Genomic DNA, 18,856 nt, shown 5'->3' with positions numbered 1-18,856 from the left:
TTCTGTCAGGTGAAATTAAACATATCTTGTTTAACAAATCATGCCACATCCCTACAGACAGAAACACTTCATCTGGAATAATTAGTGGAATGATACAAAAAGTATCAGCCAAGTTTTCAACAGTTTAATTGACAAATGTTCCCAAAGACATTAACAAAAGTCTGTAACCAATAAACAATAAGGAATTAACATGACATAAAATGTTAAACATTTTTATCAAAACACCCCACAATTTTATTCAACTCTGCTTTTGGCAAAATGTGCACTTAAAAGTAATCTGGTCAAATATGATGTCTCTAGGTTCAGTTAGACCAAACTGAGATAATACATTTTAAACCAGACAAGCAGGAATGGACATGCGGCCGATCGACTCGTTACATTTCCCATTCTGCTCTGTTTCCCTCCAGTCTCAGGTCTGTGTCATTTCTACCCAGGGTGAAAAGACTGACCACAGCCATCAGAGCTGCCAGCATCATGACGGCACAGCCTCCAAACATGTGTCTGGTGCCCCCACCACCCTCCCCTCCACCTGTTCCTAATACCTCCCCATGGAGGGCTAGCAGCCCTAAGCAAGCCAGCAGGTGCAGAGGAAACCGGAACCAGGCCAGCACACCGGCCCGCTTCTCCTCTGGGATCACCCTGCCCTGAAGAAAGCTGACAGCGGGGAAATAGAGACCACAGGCCAGCTCCAGGAGCAGGAAGGCCAGAAAGGATTCATGAGGTCTAGGTTGTCCTGGGGCAGTGGAAAAGGTTAGCATAAAAAAAGAGAAGAAGGCCATCAGCACAGCAAGGCAGAGTACATGCCCAGGCTGTAGACGGTATTGAGTTGAGGTGGCTAGGCGGTATAGCAAGGACCCAACCATGCTGGCAGCCATCAGGCAAGAGAAGACTATTCCTAAAGGAGGCCCATGAGGGTCCAGTACTGGTGTCCACAGGAAAACAAAAATGTAGAGGACACTTTCAAACAGAGCCTGGACTCCCCCCAAGAGCATGACTCTCCTGTCTGACAGTAGGCAGCGCAGCCCCTCGTGGCAGCTGCGTGAGAACCGTGCTTTTGCAGACAAATGGGTCACACCTCCATTTGGAGTGCCAATGAGCAGAGTCTGTTTGTCTACTTCAGGAACCCCTTGAGCCTCTTCTTTGCCCCAGTCAGTCAGGACTACCCAGCCACAGCAAGCCAGACAGGGGACTGCCAGGAGAAAGGGGGCTACTGGCCCAAGGTGGAGCCACTCAGCCAGTAAGTTAGCCACCAGCCCTGCACCCACCGCGAGTCCGTGGTTCCAGGTAGCAGCTTTGGTGAAGGTGCTGGGGATCCACTCCTTGGGAAAATCGTGGACATCAACATGTCGGTGCACGTACCAGGCTTCAAATGCGGTTGATAGCAGGGATGTGGACAGGCCCCCCAAGATGCGGCCCACAATCAAAACAAAGTAGTCTCTGGAAAGCTTGGTGAGACAGCAAGCAGAGTATGACAAGCAGAACAGAAGACAGGTCTGCCTGCGGCCCAAAGCCTGAGGGAGCCAGCCTGCAAAAGGAGCAAAGAGAACACAAGAGGCCAGACCACATACATACAAAATGGCTATTTGGGATTCCAGGAAGCTGTAGTGGAGGTAAAGTTTGTAGAGATAAGGACCCTGGAGCCAGTCTGCCCACAAAGCCAGAAGGTATGCCCTGAGGAATATTGTCTGGAAGCCACGGAAAGCTGGGTTGGCTACAGCTGTAGGGGTGGACTGAGGTGGGGTGAGGCGGCGTGCCGTAAGCTCGAGGCCAACGCACAGGGCAAGGAGGAAAACTATGGCAAGATACGCTGTCACCAACATGCTGTCATGAAATGCTGCCACTGGAGGTCAAAGCTGAGGTCTCGGGGGATTTACAGCACTTTTGTTTCTGTTTCTCAGCGCCTGTGGAGAGACAAAATGGCCAAATTATTACAGACAGACGAGTGTTCATGAGTTAGGAGCTCGGCATCTTCATTCTTGCTTAACTTAGAAAAGAAAAACCCCAAACATTTTGACAACGCAGCAACAACAGCTCCAGGTAGATATGGCACCGTAACTTCAATCTTACCTACGTCAATGTTTAAACCGCTAACTTACGACAATTAAGTCCGCTCAAAACAAGCAGATAATTATCAGTAAACAGATGTACCTGCATGCTATTATTATTTAGCTAAAGCTAGCCTGTGAGCTAACCTGCCACTAATATCAACAGCTCGTGCTGTTATGCCCCACGTTTGCTCTATTCTATCATTTTTATGTGACATAGCTTACCGTAACGTTTAACAGTGGTCCCATATTATTATTACTGAGGCGTAAAACGGTGATGGCATGTGAAGCAATGAAGTGACAGCAAATGATACGTGGAAGTGAGCACTAACTAGCACACCGTCCGCTTCCGGGATCCGCTGTACATTATTTTACCAGAAGGTGGCACGCTTACTTCACTTTGTTGGGGAGAAGGTTGTTTGTGCTTCTAGACATCTTGTATTGCAAATTTATAATCTATCTATCTTTTCCATTGCAATCGACAGTCTACATACTATAAAGTTGCTTACAACATAATGTAATAATAGCCTAATTAGTTAATGCAGTCTGCTAGCAATAAATTACCTAACGTTCACATAATTGCACAATGTATAAACTTGGTTAACACACTGACAGCGTGCTGCCAGTATACAGTGTTGCACAACTACGAGCTTAATTACTCAACATAGCCTATGTTTTTTTTTTTCTAAACTGATTTCCCCCCACAAATGTTTACAAAAAGGACACAGAGGCAGAATAATACATAATTCCAACTTTATATCATTGTATCATTTCTATTTAGGAAGAAAAAATGTACAAAATGTACAAGATGTGCTCAATCAGCCATAATCAAACAAGCAAACAGTGAGATGACCAATCAAATTAGATCTCTCACCCACCCCAAAAAAAAAAAAAATATTTCTTGTGTTTGTATGACAAACATTGGGGCCAGAGGAAGGGTGCATGTGGAGTGAATGCTGGTGATTTCAGGGATTATGCTGGTTTGTTACATCATCTAATATAGCAGGAAGAGTGTCTGAGCTGTTTGAGAATCCCTACTACACATTCTCCTGAGCAAAGCTCCCTTGGCATAGCCAGATCCCCACCAAATACAGGAAGGCCATTACATTCTTCTTCATTACACCAAACTCATATGTCTGATCCATCATATCAGTTCAGTAATCGATACATCAACATTGGGTAACATAATATTTACAGCAACAAAAAATAAACACAGGAACTACAAAACCCAATGTGCACTCCATCAGTCTAGATGTGATACGGTACAGTGACAGACATTATGTTTTTGTGAAATAATATTATAATCGTGCCGTCTTATCACGATGACATATTTAAATTTAAGGTGAGCCAAATGTTTTCTGGAAGGTTAGTCAAAACTTAGAAAGAGACTGCATCCTGTCATGTACAGGTTAAAGCAGGGATCCCATTCCAGTACTAATGCAGATGGCATGTTTGTAAAACAGTGACACACAAGTGCCTTAACATTTCAGGTATCACTATGTATTATATACAGATTCCCTTTTTCTTAAACACAAACTGACACATGGTCAATCATCACCAGTGGTCCCTAAGTAAATTTTTTTTCATATACAACATCCATCTTTTAGCGGCTGCTTAGTGATGGTCTGTTAATACTGTATGACTTGTGGAATAAACAGAAGTGAACTGGCTTTTATTCTTAAGTATACAGGATATAATGAGCAAGTGCACAAATGATTTTTTTTTTTTCCAAAACGGTACTAGTAACTCTACACAATGATTTAATCTTTTTCTTTTTAACTGAACAATGTCTCTCAAGAGGTGTGGAGGTTTATGAGTGTACATGAGTTTGTTTTTATTGTATTGTATTTTTTCCTCTCAAAACATTGCATGACGATCAACAGCAAGTCAAAAATATGTACGTAGCCCTCATTTATCCTTTTCAAAACAACACTCATCAGATTGCACAATTCCTTGTTCCTCAATATTGAAGGAAGTCCTGCCCTTGGAAGATAATATCTGTATGTGTGTATGTACTGTGTATTTTTCTGTGTGAAATAGTTTTTTTCCTGTGCACTCTGTGAAAGAGGGGACTTCTTAAGGATCAATGCGAAAGGCCAACAGTTTGTCAGAGTGCAGGTTGTTGAGGGTGCGGAGGTCTGGAAGGCGCAGGAGCAGCTTGGAGAAGAGGGTGGTATCATCTGGACGACGGCGAGTAATCAGTGAACGCAGGGCGCGGATAAGGCCCTCCTGGAGCTGCTCCACGGCCCTTGTGTCCGAAATGCCAGAACGGTCTGAGGAACACAGAGGATACCGGTGTGAGTGATTTGAAACAGTTAGCACATTGTGGATTCATTATCAAACTGTCACTGTCATGCAGAATTTGTAACTGTTGCTCTCTAACCTGCAGAGACCAGCACCACGGCCATGAAGAGAGCCATTTCATCAGGCTCTAGTCCCAGAGAACCCAACTTCTCACTGAATTCAAACATTGCATCCAGCAGAGAGCCCATGCCCAAGGCCCGCAAAGTGGGCAGCGGGTAAGTTTGGCCATTCAGGAATGTCACTGTATGCTCCCCAGCATTGAACAAGGTGCAGAACCTCACCATCAGAACCTTAACATGCAAGAAATGGGAAAAAAAGACGAGAACAAAAAGATAAACGTGAGACAAATGCTTTAGCCAAAAACACATCTGGACACATTAGGATGCATTTATGATTAAGAAAATGTATAACTGAAAATGTATGTCATTACCTGGAAGGTGCCTGATTTTAGCAGCATGACCTGGTCCTGTTGGCTAAGCTCTTGAAATCCTGGGATGCCTTTAGCAAATTCTACAACCTCCTTGACAGCAGGTGTGAAACACTGAGAGAAAGACTCCCATATCTCCTGACTTGTGCGTTCTGCCCCTGACACTGGGCACGCGTTGAGAGGACAGGCCTTTGAAAAGACAAAAAACATCAAGTCATAAAGAGCTTGTCGAATAACGAATCATACAGCAGTCCTAATTCAGCGAGCGTCTTGCACTTACCAGCACTTTAGCTCCTGGAGATAACTTCCATGGGCAGGAGGGCTGATTTTGGGTACTGCCTGCAATGCGGAAACTGTCATGATTGGCAGAACTTCCCCTTTGAGGTACTGTAGCATTTGACTTGTTGTGATTCTGATTTGATGACACTAAATAGGTATAGCGATTGCTGTCCATATTGTTAAATGCAGGCTGGTTGTGATTAGAGGAGACTGGGCATACACTGGCGGGGGTAACTGGGCAAGACTGATAACTCTGAGCTGAGGTGGGGTGAGATGAGACTTGAGGAAAATTGCCATCCTGAGAAAAGGGAGATGTGTTGTTGTTGTTGTTGCTGGAGATGATGTTGCCTGACTTGGATGCTCGCTCCTGGTTGCTGCTGTTGCTGGTGAAGATGTCACGATAGGCTCTGGAAATGGCTCCAATGGCCTCTTTTGAGGTACCATCGTCTGTGCTGGTGGGACTTTCCCTCACTGAAGGAGAGTCCATGTCCATGGCAGCCGACTCATTTAGGCTGTTCATGTAGCTCTGCATCTCATCCAGAAGTCGCTGCTTCTCTCTCTTAGGGATACGGCCAAAACGCACCGCTAAGGAAGATACAAGCAGAAGAGAAAAGGTTAGGTTCCTGTCACTGACAGCACAGGCAGTCACAGTAAACGTTTGTTTTGTGCCCTGCTTTTCATTTCTCCGTTCTTGTCTTTTTCTAAATAAATGGTAACCCTTTTTCTTATTTTGTTTCACAGATTTTTTTGTTAAATTGCAAAATTGAAAACAAAGATCAAATACAATAATCCAATTCACCAGTTCAACAGCAACGAAAGTTACAAATGAATTTATAGATTTATTCATTTTTATCAAGAGATGTATAACTCGCAGCTTAACATGCTTAAACTGTTTATAGTGATTTCAATGTGAATCACACAAGTGGGGAGATGAAAACTTCCTTTTCTTGATCCATATCCCCCATCCCCCTTCTCACAGTAACCATCAGCTGGAGAGGCTATTTATAGACCCCCTGCTGCCATCTGCCTCATCCTCTCCTCTATCCACCCCTATCGCCTTCCTCTACTGCTCCCTCCCTCCATTTGTAAGTAGGGCAGTGGGGCAACATCGGCATGATGTCACTGGCACTGAGATCGTGAGAAGGAGAAGTATGAGAGTGGTGAGCTTGAAAAGTTGAGGGGACAGAAGTGAGGACATGAATAAGACTGACATGAGGGATGGCGATGCTGGAAAATGAGAGAGTGTGTGTGTGTGGCGCTCCTGTTGTGCAGTCATACTGTCACACTGTGAGAACCTGCTTCCCTTTTGGGGACAAAAGTACTCATCATGTAAATCATATAATTATAAGGTCAAGATTTGACTAAGGTGAAGGGAGGATTAAGGTCTGAACCGAGCAAGTTGTGGCTATTGTATTCTCTATTCTGGGGAGTGCACGTCACCAGGAAGCTAATGCAAGAGGTGTGTATAGGATAAAAATGGTACATCTTCAAAGACTTGAAAGTAGAGCAGACCCAATTTCTTTTATAAAGTATATAAGTGGTATAGTGGTGTATACATATATGTATTTATATATATTTCAATTGTATACTGCATACAACCACAATTTAGAATAAAAAGCAGAATGACAATAACTGTGCAAAACTGAGCGATCAAGAGTAAGAGTAGTTGTAGTAGTAGTAGTTTGCATTATATACTAAAGAAGCTTTTGTAATCTGCAGAGTAACTTGATGAGGATGTGGCCAATAACGTAACATGAGCTTAATCCCTGTCATCATGGTTTAAAAAGAAACAAATGCACACTACTGAGCTGCATATGCAAATTATGCTGAACGGCATTTTAAAATCTAACCAGGTAGGCTGAAGGAAGAAACCTAAAGAAACTTTCCTGTATTCTGTCTGATTACGGGAAGAAAAGTGTGCCACCGTGCCAACGGACTTAAATATTTGCCTATATTGCAGCGCCAGAGTCACACAGCTGCCTGGTGTGAAATCAGGGTGTACTATTTATTGTGGGCTGCAGTCAGTTGCCTGCGGTTTTCCTGTTTTCGTAATGCTTGAAACTGAGCAAAAAGGGGTTTCTAGGTTGTGGTCCTTAACGCATTCAAAAATCTCCCGTAAAAGGGTCAACCAGAATGTTCTCTCATTTGGATGCATTTTGCCACAGTCTTTTTTTTTTCTTTGCTGTGCACCAAAAGTGTCAAGCACATGCAGAAATAACACTAACCTCTTTACTAGATTAGGCAATGCAGAGTACTGGAGGGTGGAGATAAGCAGAAACCATACTGAGAGGAAGAAAACAGGCAAACTACACCAAGTAGGTCATGATGTATGAGTACACTATAGGGCTGATTCTGTATTGTTTTTCTAGGTCAGCCCAACTGTTTTCTTAATTTGTGGTGATAGGTGATCAATCACTGTTCAGCTATCAGAGCCAGAATGAGGTGAAAGGAGTGTTACGCCTGAAAAATTCTGTCATAACGATGGTTTCTGCATCCCTTGCTTAATTGTTGCCCTGTCCCTTATTAATTGCAGTAAGATGTTCTATGGGCATACACAAGGTAATCACGTTGACCCTGTTCCAATTTCCTAAAATAATTCCTGTGTTTGCTGCAGTTTTCCCGATGATAGATAGCTTTAGGGACTTCAAGGTTCCTCTACTCATAAATCACTGTCTGAGGGAGAGATGTAAGGGGAGCTGAGGGAACATAGTGGGTACATATAAGGGGGAGGGGCTGCACTGAACAAGAGCATAGAGGTAGGTGTTGGTGGATACTGCAAAGGGCAGCAGAAAGACACTTAGAAACTTAAAAAGAGTGATACAGAGCCAGATGGTACTTACAGGCAGTGCAGTGACAAAGGAGGGCAAGACAGGTGCAAGTCTTCCTACAAACTGAGTGACTGAGCTACTGGCATGATGACCTCAAAAGTCTTCCCGCATTACATTTTTCACTCAGACCTACATATCAGTACTGCACCACTTTCTGTGTGCCCATTTCCCTGCTGCTTTGGCTAATCAGAGCACTGTGGTATTCTGGCAGAAGTGCGAGAGGAGAAATTTCAGTAAAATAAAATAAATATATGTCAGGATGTCTCACCATCTCTTGACATGCCAACAGAGAGGCATTTCTTGAAACGGCAGTGCTGGCACCGGTTCCGATTCATGCGCATGATCAGACAGTTCTCGTTCTTCACGCACATCTTGTAGTTGATGTTCTGCTGGATGCTCCGTCGGAAAAAACCCTGACACAAACAGACATGTTTACATATATATCATGTGGAACCAGGGCACAAAAAAAATCAACACACATATGAAATATTCCACAATTTTTTCATTTTTTTCCTGATTATTGCCTTACCTTGCATCCCTCGCATGCATGCACTCCATAGTGGAAACCAGATGCAATGTCTCCACAGACTTTGCAAAGCAAGACCATTCCACCTGTCTCTGAGGAAGGAAAGTGAACTGTGAGATAAGCTGCAAAAACACACACATGTGTATATGAAGGAATAAATATTTATGCATATCGACAGTTAGGAAAACTTACTGGTGAAAGTTCCTGGGAATCCGCATGGCCTTTTCCCCGCAATGGGGTGTGCATAGGAATGCTGTGGAGTAGCTGCTGGTGTTGAGGGGCCACTATAGACCTCAGGGAATTGGAACACCAGTTTGGAGGATGGAGTGTTGCACCCAGCTGCCCTCTGCTTCAACGCCCCAATCTCTGTGAAGGTAACCTCCTCTGGAGATGAGGGCTGGGAGTGTGAAGAAGGTGATTGTGTCTGGTATCCACTGGAAGGGCTGCCAGGGCTGGGACTGGCACTGCCAGAGGAGCCGGCATACAGAATTACTCCTCCTGAAGAAAAAGAATGGAGATGTTCACTTAAAAAGACTTAAAAGAAAAAAAAAATATAGCCTAGTTTAAATTTGGCTGGATTACATGAATTACACATTTAAAAATTAATTACATTTAATTTAATTAATTAATTAATTAATCTGGCTATCCATAATTGCTTAGAAAACCTGCAGGGCTATTGTATAGGTATGGATGTGTTGTGATGTAATGTTGCACAATCTGTGGACAGCGGCTCTGAGTATCTGCAGCGATGTTGCTGCATGCTGCGTGTAATAGGCGTAATGGTGCGCTCAAGAGGATAAAGTGGGCGCTAAAAATACTGCCGATGGCACAGCAACGAGTCAGAGATACGTACACTAGAAGAATCACTTAAAAAAATCTTGCGTCATGCAATCTTAAAGCACTTGTAACTCTTAGCGGATTCTTTTTTGTCATTCAACTATGGCTGTTTCCGAACTTTCGTTTCTCTCTCTCTCTCTCTCTCTCTCTCTCTCTCTCTCTCACTTCTAGTCAGGCGTTGTGGATGAGCGGAGACACGACCTCACGTGTCTGCGGGGTCTGCTGCCTCCTCCGCTCCAATAATAGCCTCGCTCCCCTGGCACCGTGCCCAGCGCCAGCTAACAGCACGACACCTGACCGCCGCCTCACATGCGTGGACTCCTGACACGGTTACTGCCCGAACCAAATCCGCAGTCTCGTGTTGAAATCTAACACAATTTGAAGTCAGATCTGTGTTTATAAACATACGCTGAATGGGACAGCCCTCAACCGCCGCCACCCTCACTCACTGAGCGTGAGGTAGCAGCGAGCCTCTGCTACTGTCGTTTCACAGTAGAAGAATGTGAGTCACGTTTTTGTTTTCTGTTTTGTTTTTTGTGCAAAGGTAAAACCTCGAATTTGTGGTTTGGACTGCCGTAATAACAAGGCAATGTGCAGCAGAGTCCACTAGAGACACATTCAAGATTACAAATTAGGCTATGTACGCACTCGTTTCAGCATTCAAAGCAGTCTAAAAAATATGTTTCCAATTTAAAACTTTTTTTTTTTCAAACTTGCACATGCAGCTGAGAGTGGCACGCTGGTTTTCGCTTAATGTGCCTGGAGACCTATCCCTTTGCTGCGAACAGCATTTGTTTAGCTCATGTTTTGATAATCCTTCCAGCAGCACGTGTTGGAGGATTTGTTGACTCATGCCAGAGTCATAGACAGATCCAACAGACCAGACCTGAGCCTCACCTCCTTGTGAGCCTACACGCAGACAGTGAATGCCCAGCCCACGCCGACTCACTCCACCCAAACACATTGCATGTCCACCTGAAGACTCACATGTACAGTAGCCTTGTGTTTATGAATGACCCCCTCCTGAGCCACTGTACTGTGAACGCTGTTAATTAATAATCCATTTAAAGCTCTGCTTTTGAGTAGTGGTGCAGGAAGTATCCAAGCAGGCTGTAAAGTGCTGCTGTTAATTTCTATTCTATACATAGAATAGAATAAAACTAACGATTTTCTCTATAATTCATCTTATGCAAATAGCCCATCACGAGGGTTATTAAAGATCTGTAATACATAGAGAAATGTATTGATCTACTGATTGCAAACACAGGTAATGCAACTCCTGCAAGGCTACATGCCATTATTAAAACACCTGAACCGAACTCCAGTTTTGTCTGATCCTGTGTCTTGTACAGGACTTCCCACGTGCTCAGAGGATTTCCATGCACCTTGCTACAACGTGCACAACACTCTCACAATTTAGGTCAACGCAGACAGCATTAATTGAGGACGCGGTCACTGCCCATCTTAAGTTTAGTGTACCCGTGCAAACGCTAATCTGCCTGGGACCAGAAAGCAGGCAGAGAAACGTGAGCACTGGATCCTCCACAGGCGGTCTCTCGCTCCCTTCTGTCTCCCTCTTTATCTCTTACTTTCACTGGCTGAAGTGGATAGAAGCCACAGTTAAAGTGACTACAGTCATTATTTGTCCCCTGTGGGTAGAGTTTATAAATATAGATACTGACTTTCTGGGAAAATTATTATTATTATTATTATTATTATTATTATTATTATTATTATTATTATTATTATTATTATTATAAAACAGAAAATATATAGGTCTCTGTGGCCAATAAAAAGAGTTTGTGTTATACCGAACACAGTTTCTACTTGGGTTGTTTGCAGAAGACTTTGTTACCTCGGGCTCGTGAAAGTAGGTCAATATCGCAGGAACTTGATAGAATTGTGTCTATGTGCCTCTAGCATCTCTCTCGAAACTGGTGCCGCATCACACAGCAGCTCTGGCTCATGCAATTAAGAGGGCGAGCTGTATTAGAGTATCACAGTGGGTGGCTATGGCCTATTTTAGAGACCCCAAGAATATGATTCGTCGTCTAACATCCTGTCTTGTTTCTGTCTGTTCTGTGGTCTTGATAAAGCGTCGGTTTCATTGCTATGCAAGCTTTCAGCATCGTTTTCATATGCTGTGTGTTTCAACCCCGTTTGGGAAAATGTTGCGTTTTAACAGTCACGTTCCACTCCAAACGCACAATGAACGCACGAGTGCCCTAAACCGATGCGTCGGGGACAGATGTTGCAGAATCAAAATCGACTCAGCTTTGTACCACACTGCAAGCTCGCACTGATTTAAATGAAACGAGGGCGAGGGGGGCGGTGTTCAGTAGAAGCAAGTGGTGCATGAGGCGGGGAAACGTGACCAGGGAGAAAAGAGTTAACGCGTGGAATTGCTGACCCACTGACCAAGCTCTGCCTCACCACCACCGCAGGCGGCATCGTCAACACAGAAGCGTCCGTGAGAGCGGGGTAGCGGCAGGAGGAGGGCCCGGATATCTCACGCGTCGCACGCACGCGGCTCTGCAAGGGAAGCCACGTGAGGAGGGCTTTTTGACAGGGCTTTCACCGGGAAGATGTGAAGCGTGCGCTCCAGCCGGGAGCCAGAGCTTCTACAGTCCGCCAGAGGCTTATAATTAAAGAGCCAAATTAAATAGAGCAGCATGTTATGCGGCAGGGTGGTCTGACCACGCTCCACCAGCAGCAGCAGCAGCAGCACAGCCGGGCGGTGCAACTTCGTTTAAAACAGCAGGGCGAAAACTGTGTGTCAGTGTGTGACCAGACCAAAGTATCGGGGAGAAAATTCGCATGAAGATAGAAACATGTTTAATTTAAAATCCATCTGTTTGTGATTAGTCTTGCCCTGGGATGTTAAATGTAATTGTTTTCTTTTATTTGTCTCAGTCTAAATTTATAACCTGTCAGAGGACTGGTTCACTTGTAACTCAGCATCTTCCATTCTGAGTGATGCAGAAGATACAGCCTGCTGACAAGAAATTGGCCTATATTGTGATAGGTCTACTCATATTTTTGAGGACACAGGTGTATTACTTTGGGATACACATTTTTAATCTGAGTTTGAAACGTCTTGTAGCCTATTTATGTGGCCTATTCCCCCCCAATACTTCAAAAATAATGGGGCTGGATTACTATCTAGCAAATGTTTAAGCACTGAGTACATAATGTTGACAAAAATGGGGCTTTTTGTCTGAATGTTTGTGCCAGTTAGTCAGCCTTAGAACTAACGCATTGATGTTTTAGAGCCAATGGCGAGAAATACTTTGAATACTTTAATGATGCTGAAAATATTGCAGAAGATCTCCACCAGGGGTGTGCCAGAGGACGTTTTAGAGAGGAAACTAAAGTCCGTGGAGCAGTGAAGGGCATAGAACTTCTTCTTTTTCTTCAATTTTGCTTACACCATCTGATTATCATTTGATGGCTAAATGCGATCAAACAGTATAGCTATGTACTATTATAGTGCTACAGAGCTGTCATTGCAGGTGTCATAAAACGTTTGCTGACATCCACACCCTGGTCCAAGTGCCTTTTTTGACATGATATGCAGTACAAGCTGATGTGAATACTGATGCTAATAAATACTTTCCAATGCGTTTCCAACCATTTGTATGTCATTGTAAGCTCCAAATATTAGTTTTTACTGATTTATATTTCCCCAATAATTGGCCCTGTGTAACCTGTTCCAGCTGACTGTAGCCTACTCCCCTACAATATGTTTACTAGTATTACATAACAAGTCTGCCAAGCTATATCTCTTGTATTTGGGTCTATTATTTGAGTTATAAGATATTTTATGTATGAATAAATCATTACATTAACCTTTGGGTGAATGCTTCCTTCACATGAAACAACTCACTCACTCAGTCTGTAGCTCATTCTTCAACAGCCTTGGCAATTGCAGGCATGTGGTTATAATAATGTTTATAGCTTTGTTTAGATGACTGAACTCATAAATCTAATTATGCTTGGTCCCAATAACAATATTGAAATATTAAAGGTCAAACCAATGTGGTCACCATTTGAAGTAATAAGGACTACTTCTATCTAAGGATAGAAGTGGGATGTCATTAAAGACATCTTATTTTATTAATTAAACAAATAAATAAGAAAAAAATATAAATAAACAGTTAAATAAAGATTTAATAACTTTTGGAAAAATCTTCTGCTTCACTGCTCCTGCCTCTTGGAAAGACAAACAACAAAACCCAGCACCCCAGTCTTTGTTTTTATTGGCTGAGTAATACTACAGCTAATATATGATTATTCATCTATTTACTCTGGCCCACTTTATCAGTGAAATACAAAGTCATAACACAGTCAGTGGGTTCGTTTTCAGATCTATTGCACAGGTTGCGCCCATCACCTGTGCCAGAACGTGACCGTGGCTGTTGTAAATGATTCACCGTCAATTAGGAGACGGAAGCAGAGAGCATGTGCACCCTTGACTGATCTCGAGAAAACGCTGCCTAATACCACTTAACGGATAAAGGTCCTTCCATTATCAGCCTTTATACTGTAGGCACTCCAGCAATGGCTTTGATAAAGGAAAACAGGCACGCCCCCTACGCCAAACGGTGTTTTTCTGCTGTGATATGACAGGGCTGCAGTTAAAATTCTGGCACGACAGTTTATGATTACAGTGCTGGCCAACATACTGTAACTCCACGTGAGTTTGTTTTCGTGGGGAGAAACAGGAAGTGACCAGCCTCCCTTCAATCCCGAGCGGCTCACCTTCCCAGGCGACGTTGCGCTCGGACATTTGAACGCAGCACAGTCACGTCCTGGTAGCTTTGCATGAAGTTTTACTTTAAAATCGGGTTTTGTTTGGCCTTTAAATTCACAATCTTATTTAAAACGACTCAGCTCAGAAATGAGTAAAATACAAAACCCTCAAAATTATAGTTCACCCACTTGTTGCTGCATGTAATTATAAAAAAAATCGCCACAAGTAAAAATGAAAATAAAAATAAATAAATCAGTGGTTTGCAAAATTATTAAATCAGTGGGATATCGCATTTCTGTGATGTATTCATTTAAGCTCTGTTTCATTTCAATCAAAATCAGCTCTTTTACACTTAATAACACATTATGGTCAGATCGAGCTGAATTGCTATCGTTTATCGATCGCAGGTACCAACATGAATGAAACACCGATCAGTCATTCAGTTCTAACTTTTGTCATAATCAGCATTGCTAGACATTTGCAGCAGGAGAATAAAGGAAATAAAGGAGAATCTTACCACCGCCGGGGCTGTTATCCATTTCTCTCTTGTGGATGATTAAATCTCTGGATAAACTTGATAGCAGACCTCCGTGAATGTCACGTCACTAGACTGGAGCAAAAGTCTTTTGAAGGCAGGCGAAAAAGTCAAAAAAGAGTTTTGCGCAAAACACCTGCTCCATAGAGCGCAAAAATGGGAAGCACTGATTGGAAAGAGTCCAGTGCTAGTGAAGTTGTTGTTGTTTTTCTTCTTCTGTAATCTGTAGGTAATTCAGTAGATGGCACTTCTTTTCTGTTAGATCTGAATTGGTCACACTGGTCTCCCCCAATGATACCTGGATACCTTCTGCTCTCTGAGTACTGCACCTCTAGCTCTAGCGCGCGTGATGTTGCACGAGCGAAGATTAAACTATTCTCATGAATTCCAGGAAAGTGGAGTCAGCATATCCTTGAACACACTGTCGGACTTGACACAAGCTGCACACCCACTGATACAAACACCCACATCAATCACGTTGCAGGTGAGTAGGAAATGTGACCGCCTTTTCCGTTCTCCCCAACTTGTGTTGTGGCTGTTTGTGTAGGATTTGGCTCACTCTTTGTATGTAGCGGAGTCCCGTCTCTCCCTCTCTCTCCTTCACGCTCTTGTGCGTTTTCATTGGCGGGGATCCGGGGCTGAGGGGAGTTTGATGCGCTTATTCGAGCGTGGTGTGTGTTCAGTAAAGCCACGCTACATGTGCGCGGTGCATGTGCCGGAGAGAGCGCTGCCCTACTGATACACATTTTATGCAAAATAGAGAGCGTGTGGTGAGGAGGGATGGAGAGATTGGAGGATGGAGCACATGGACAAGAGGCGTGGCTCACCGTGACTGCTCTGACAAGCAGCGCTTCAAACGGATGGTAAACACCGAGACATGCCAAACATCATGCAAGTGCCAAGTCCAAAGCGCATGTGCCAGGGGAAAATGTAGACGAGCGAGTGGACTTATGAACAACATGCTCATTGAGGAGACCACGTGCAAACACAAAGCATTTGTCAAATTTGGAATTTCTGCAAAATGTGGATCCTGTGCACTTGTGATAGGCTATATTCGCGTTTTTTTTTTTTTTTTTGCACGTGGCTTGCGTGTGAGGGTGAATTATTGCATTAATGCCTTATAATTGTTATTATTAAAAGTTAAAATAAGTTTCTAATTTGTTTGGGGACAACGAACTGTCGATAGTGCAGTCTTTGAACATTGAACAAGCAGGCGCATGTGGAGGTAACTTGTGGAAAGCGCCCCTCGGTGGCAATTCAAAGCATTAACGTTTAACAAGTGTTTCAGATCACAAGCACAAATGCACGTGACTCCCGGTGATTCCACTGTGTCGCAAACCAGCCGTTCTACTTTTAAAAATATACCATTGCAAACACGTTTTTATTATTTGCTTAAATATCCAAAGTAACCCTAGACATAGGCTAATTTTAATAAAAACAAAAAGCCATCAAGTCCACAAACATTTAGTTCATTTCTAATGACTTCTTCATAATAATAATAATAATAATAATAATAATAATAATAATAATAATAATAATTTAAAACGGATTTATCATGGATTTTATTATAGGAAGAAGTGTCTTGCTTTAACATGTAATGGAAATTATTTGACCATTTTGCTAACCTAAAAAAAACCCTTTAGTCTTTCTCAGCAGCCAACCTACTGAGTTTCTTTGTTTTAATGGCCCTTTAACTGACTCTATTAGCCCAATAAGGAGAATGTTAACATCGGAAACCTGTATTAAATAGCCTATTATGTTTATTATAACATTGCACGAATCTAATAGTTGTAGTAGTAGTATAGGAGTAGGCTAAAAGCAAGTTTGCATTCCTTCAAATTGGATATCATTTTAGGCAACGAGGAAAGGTTTAGTATTTATTAGCTTCTGTAAGTTCAAATTGAAGTGTTCTTTATTTTATTTTGACACGTGTACTTTTTTGTTGCTCACCTCTGTTGTGGTTTCCATCGTACTGAGCGGAAGTGTTGCTGCACTCCTCCCCTCGCACACTAGGTGGAGTAGTAGTGTCATAAATCTGACCGCACGGTGGTTCCCATCGACGCCCCTGAAGCTGCTGCCGCGACAGTGACCGACTGGCAAAGGATCGCAATCTGATAAATGACTGAAAGATCCCTGAAGCAGAGCAAAGACCAAAGAGGACGCCTTTAAAGACTGTAACTGACTTTGCTTTGTCTCCTTCATAGAAAACCTCTGTCTTCTAAGTTTCTGTGGAATAAATAAGCTCGCGTTGGAAGCCGAAGCATAAACTTCTCAAGGCCAAGAAGAAGAAGAAGGTAAGACTGTGTACTTTACATAAATCATCTCCCGCCGTGATTAATTGCATGTGTCTAAGAGTAAACGGAGCTCAAACTACGTCAACCCGGGCGTGTGTTTACTGTATGTATGCGAAGACTCACGCACTCATCATTAGAACACGTTACGGCAGGGCACGGGATAATTACAGGCTGCTAAAACTGTTCGGGGACTGAGCGAGAGAGAGAACCCTCTGCCAACATACACACCTGCAGAGAGCACTGCTCTGCCCGAGGCTTAAAACACAGTCTTCATCACTTTCTTACAGTCTTTCTGCCTGTGCGTACCTCTGTCTGTCACCCGGCTCCCCACCGCCCACTCCCTCCCTGCCTCACACACACAGGGGCGCGCGCACACACACACACGCACACCTTGTTGCGTGTTATGTGAATGACGCCGGGTGTGTGGTAGATGAGAAGTTTATTCCAGACTGAACCACCAAAGTAGTCTTAGATTGATGTCCAGGATGGTTGATTGAGCTCAGAAGTGCAAAGCCAAATGAGCAAAGAATGCAGAAAATTTTCCAGTAGCAGAATGTGCGGAATTAGCCTCATGATTAGTTTTTTTTGGTTTTGTTCTGTTTCCCCCTTCTGTACAGAAATATACAAAACTAGACCTTTATCTGACTTCAGCATACTAAACATATGCCTAAGTGCTCAAGAAAAGGAAAACTTGTGTTTTTTTTGTTCACTCTCCCTGTGCAGTATTTAGTGCCCACGTTTCTCACAAGGGCAGTTTTATATGCAGGGAAGGAGGCATGGAAAAGAAGACCTTTCCTTTTGAGCTCACAGATTTGCAGTAATTACAGAATCACTTCCATATGTGGCTCTCTGGCTGCCTTCTGGCTGCCCCCACCACCCTTCTCTTCCCCACTGCTCTCTCTTTCCCTCTCCCCTCTTTCATTTGCATTCTCCCCAATCGCTCTTTTTTTCCTGCTTTTATTTTTTTATTTTATTTTTGGCTTTTCTTCGTGCACTCGGAGCATTTTCTTTTTTCTCCCTGAAAAACCACAGCTTAAACAAAGTTTATGATAATCAGAACATCCTGGCATTTTTGGCAAACAGTTGTGCATTTTGGTGATTCAATTAGATGATGCTTGCCAGAAAAAAAGAGCTTGTGTTCTTTAGTATGAGAAGAGAAGGGAGGGGGGAGAGAAAAAAAAAGAAGAGACATGGACCGGAGAGGGGAAATGTTGAAAAATACGGAAATATGAAAAAGAAAGGGAGCTCAGTGAAGAATTTGAGAGGCAGGAGCGGAGTGTGAAGGAGGGAGAGGTGGAACAGAAAATGAGGCAGGGAGAGGGAGGGCTGGAGTAATGCTTTTTGACAGAGGTGGGTTCAAGATGGGTTCATAGTGACATCATGGCTGATTTCTTTTTATTTTTTTGAGGAAAGTATAGACAGGAGAACCGTTCACCTTTCATTGGACACACATGTTGGGGATCAGGCGCTCATGTGCTGGCACACACGCTGGTAGCTGTGTCGACAACCTCTGGATGCACCCAAAATTATGCGCAAAAAGTGCCGACACATACACACTTTTACCCCCCCCCTTATTTCTTCTGTAGTAGTAAAACAGTTTTTTTGGCTCCCTCTTGTCCCTGCTCAAAACTTTTTGTTCATTTGTTTGTGTTAGAGGAGTTCATACTGGTATATGCCCTCCGGTCCCTCGCACATACATTTCTCCTTTGCTCATGAGTAACTCATTTTCCTGTGAGTAGTATTCCTCTGTGTATGTTTTTACTTCAAGGCTGCTGGACTCTAAATGAGCGCACTTTGCCAGTTGGGATGAATGAGCTCCTTCATTTCACAGGATGTGTGTATAAGACTCTAACCAAGAAAGAGCAGGCGTGCGTACGTTTGTGTGTGCATAAATGTGTTTGTGCAAATGAGCTGCTGTGTGCCGTTGCCCCTGCGTCCCCTGCCCGTCTCAGCGCGGCACCAAACTTCTCATGACATCAATCTGAATGTGGGGAAATAGTGATCTCATTATAGGCATCTTGTTACTGA

The 18,856-nt window shown here is 43.2% G+C and overlaps 3 protein-coding genes across 4 annotated transcripts in view; 1 reads left to right on the top strand and 2 right to left on the bottom strand.

Annotated features, from left to right (window-relative positions):
* Window positions 1–109: 109 nt before the first annotated feature.
* Window positions 110–2,427, bottom strand: mfsd5 (major facilitator superfamily domain containing 5). The gene is made up of 2 exons (XM_031746967.2): window positions 2,271–2,427; window positions 110–1,901 (listed from the first exon to the last, which is right to left on the bottom strand). The coding sequence occupies exon 2, from the start codon at window positions 1,818–1,820 to the stop codon at window positions 375–377; it is 1,446 nt and encodes a 481-aa protein (XP_031602827.1). The 5' UTR covers window positions 1,821–1,901; window positions 2,271–2,427; the 3' UTR covers window positions 110–374.
* A 354-nt stretch (window positions 2,428–2,781) lies between these two features.
* Window positions 2,782–15,395, bottom strand: nr1d4a (nuclear receptor subfamily 1, group D, member 4a). The gene is made up of 8 exons (XM_031746966.2): window positions 14,517–15,395; window positions 8,602–8,907; window positions 8,413–8,501; window positions 8,152–8,296; window positions 5,057–5,640; window positions 4,780–4,965; window positions 4,429–4,639; window positions 2,782–4,318 (listed from the first exon to the last, which is right to left on the bottom strand). The coding sequence occupies exons 1-8, from the start codon at window positions 14,536–14,538 to the stop codon at window positions 4,122–4,124; spliced, it is 1,740 nt and encodes a 579-aa protein (XP_031602826.1). The 5' UTR covers window positions 14,539–15,395; the 3' UTR covers window positions 2,782–4,121.
* rarga (retinoic acid receptor gamma a) overlaps window positions 4,464–18,856 on the top strand; it is a 54,159-nt gene continuing 39,766 nt past the window's right edge. Inside the window, exons 1-2 of one of the 2 annotated variants that reach the window (XM_039604820.1) lie at window positions 4,464–4,564; window positions 16,739–16,828. The gene's annotated coding sequence lies outside the window, so the exon portion shown is untranslated. Of the gene's footprint in view, window positions 4,565–16,479; window positions 16,829–18,856 lie in introns of those variants that run through there. The other variant, XM_039604819.1, reaches the window with a different exon arrangement.

The sequence above is a fragment of the Oreochromis aureus genome, linkage group 20, assembly GCF_013358895.1.
Source record: "Oreochromis aureus strain Israel breed Guangdong linkage group 20, ZZ_aureus, whole genome shotgun sequence".
Lineage (NCBI taxonomy): Eukaryota > Metazoa > Chordata > Actinopteri > Cichliformes > Cichlidae > Oreochromis > Oreochromis aureus.
This window is presented reverse-complemented; position numbering and strand designations above follow the sequence as displayed.

Excerpts from the sequence above, each read along its gene's own strand:
- mfsd5 (XM_031746967.2), bottom strand. The coding sequence starts at position 1,820 with ATGTTGGTGACAGCGTATCTTGCCATAGTTTTCCTCCTTGCCCTGTGC.
- nr1d4a (XM_031746966.2), bottom strand. The coding sequence starts at position 14,538 with ATGGATAACAGCCCCGGCGGTG. Across the intron at positions 8,297-8,412 it reads ATGCATGCGAGGGATGCAAG|GGTTTTTTCCGACGGAGCAT; the intron begins GTAAGGCAATAA and ends TGTTTGTGTCAG. Across the intron at positions 4,966-5,056 it reads CTCCAGGAGCTAAAGTGCTG|GCCTGTCCTCTCAACGCGTG; the intron begins GTAAGTGCAAGA and ends GTCTTTTCAAAG.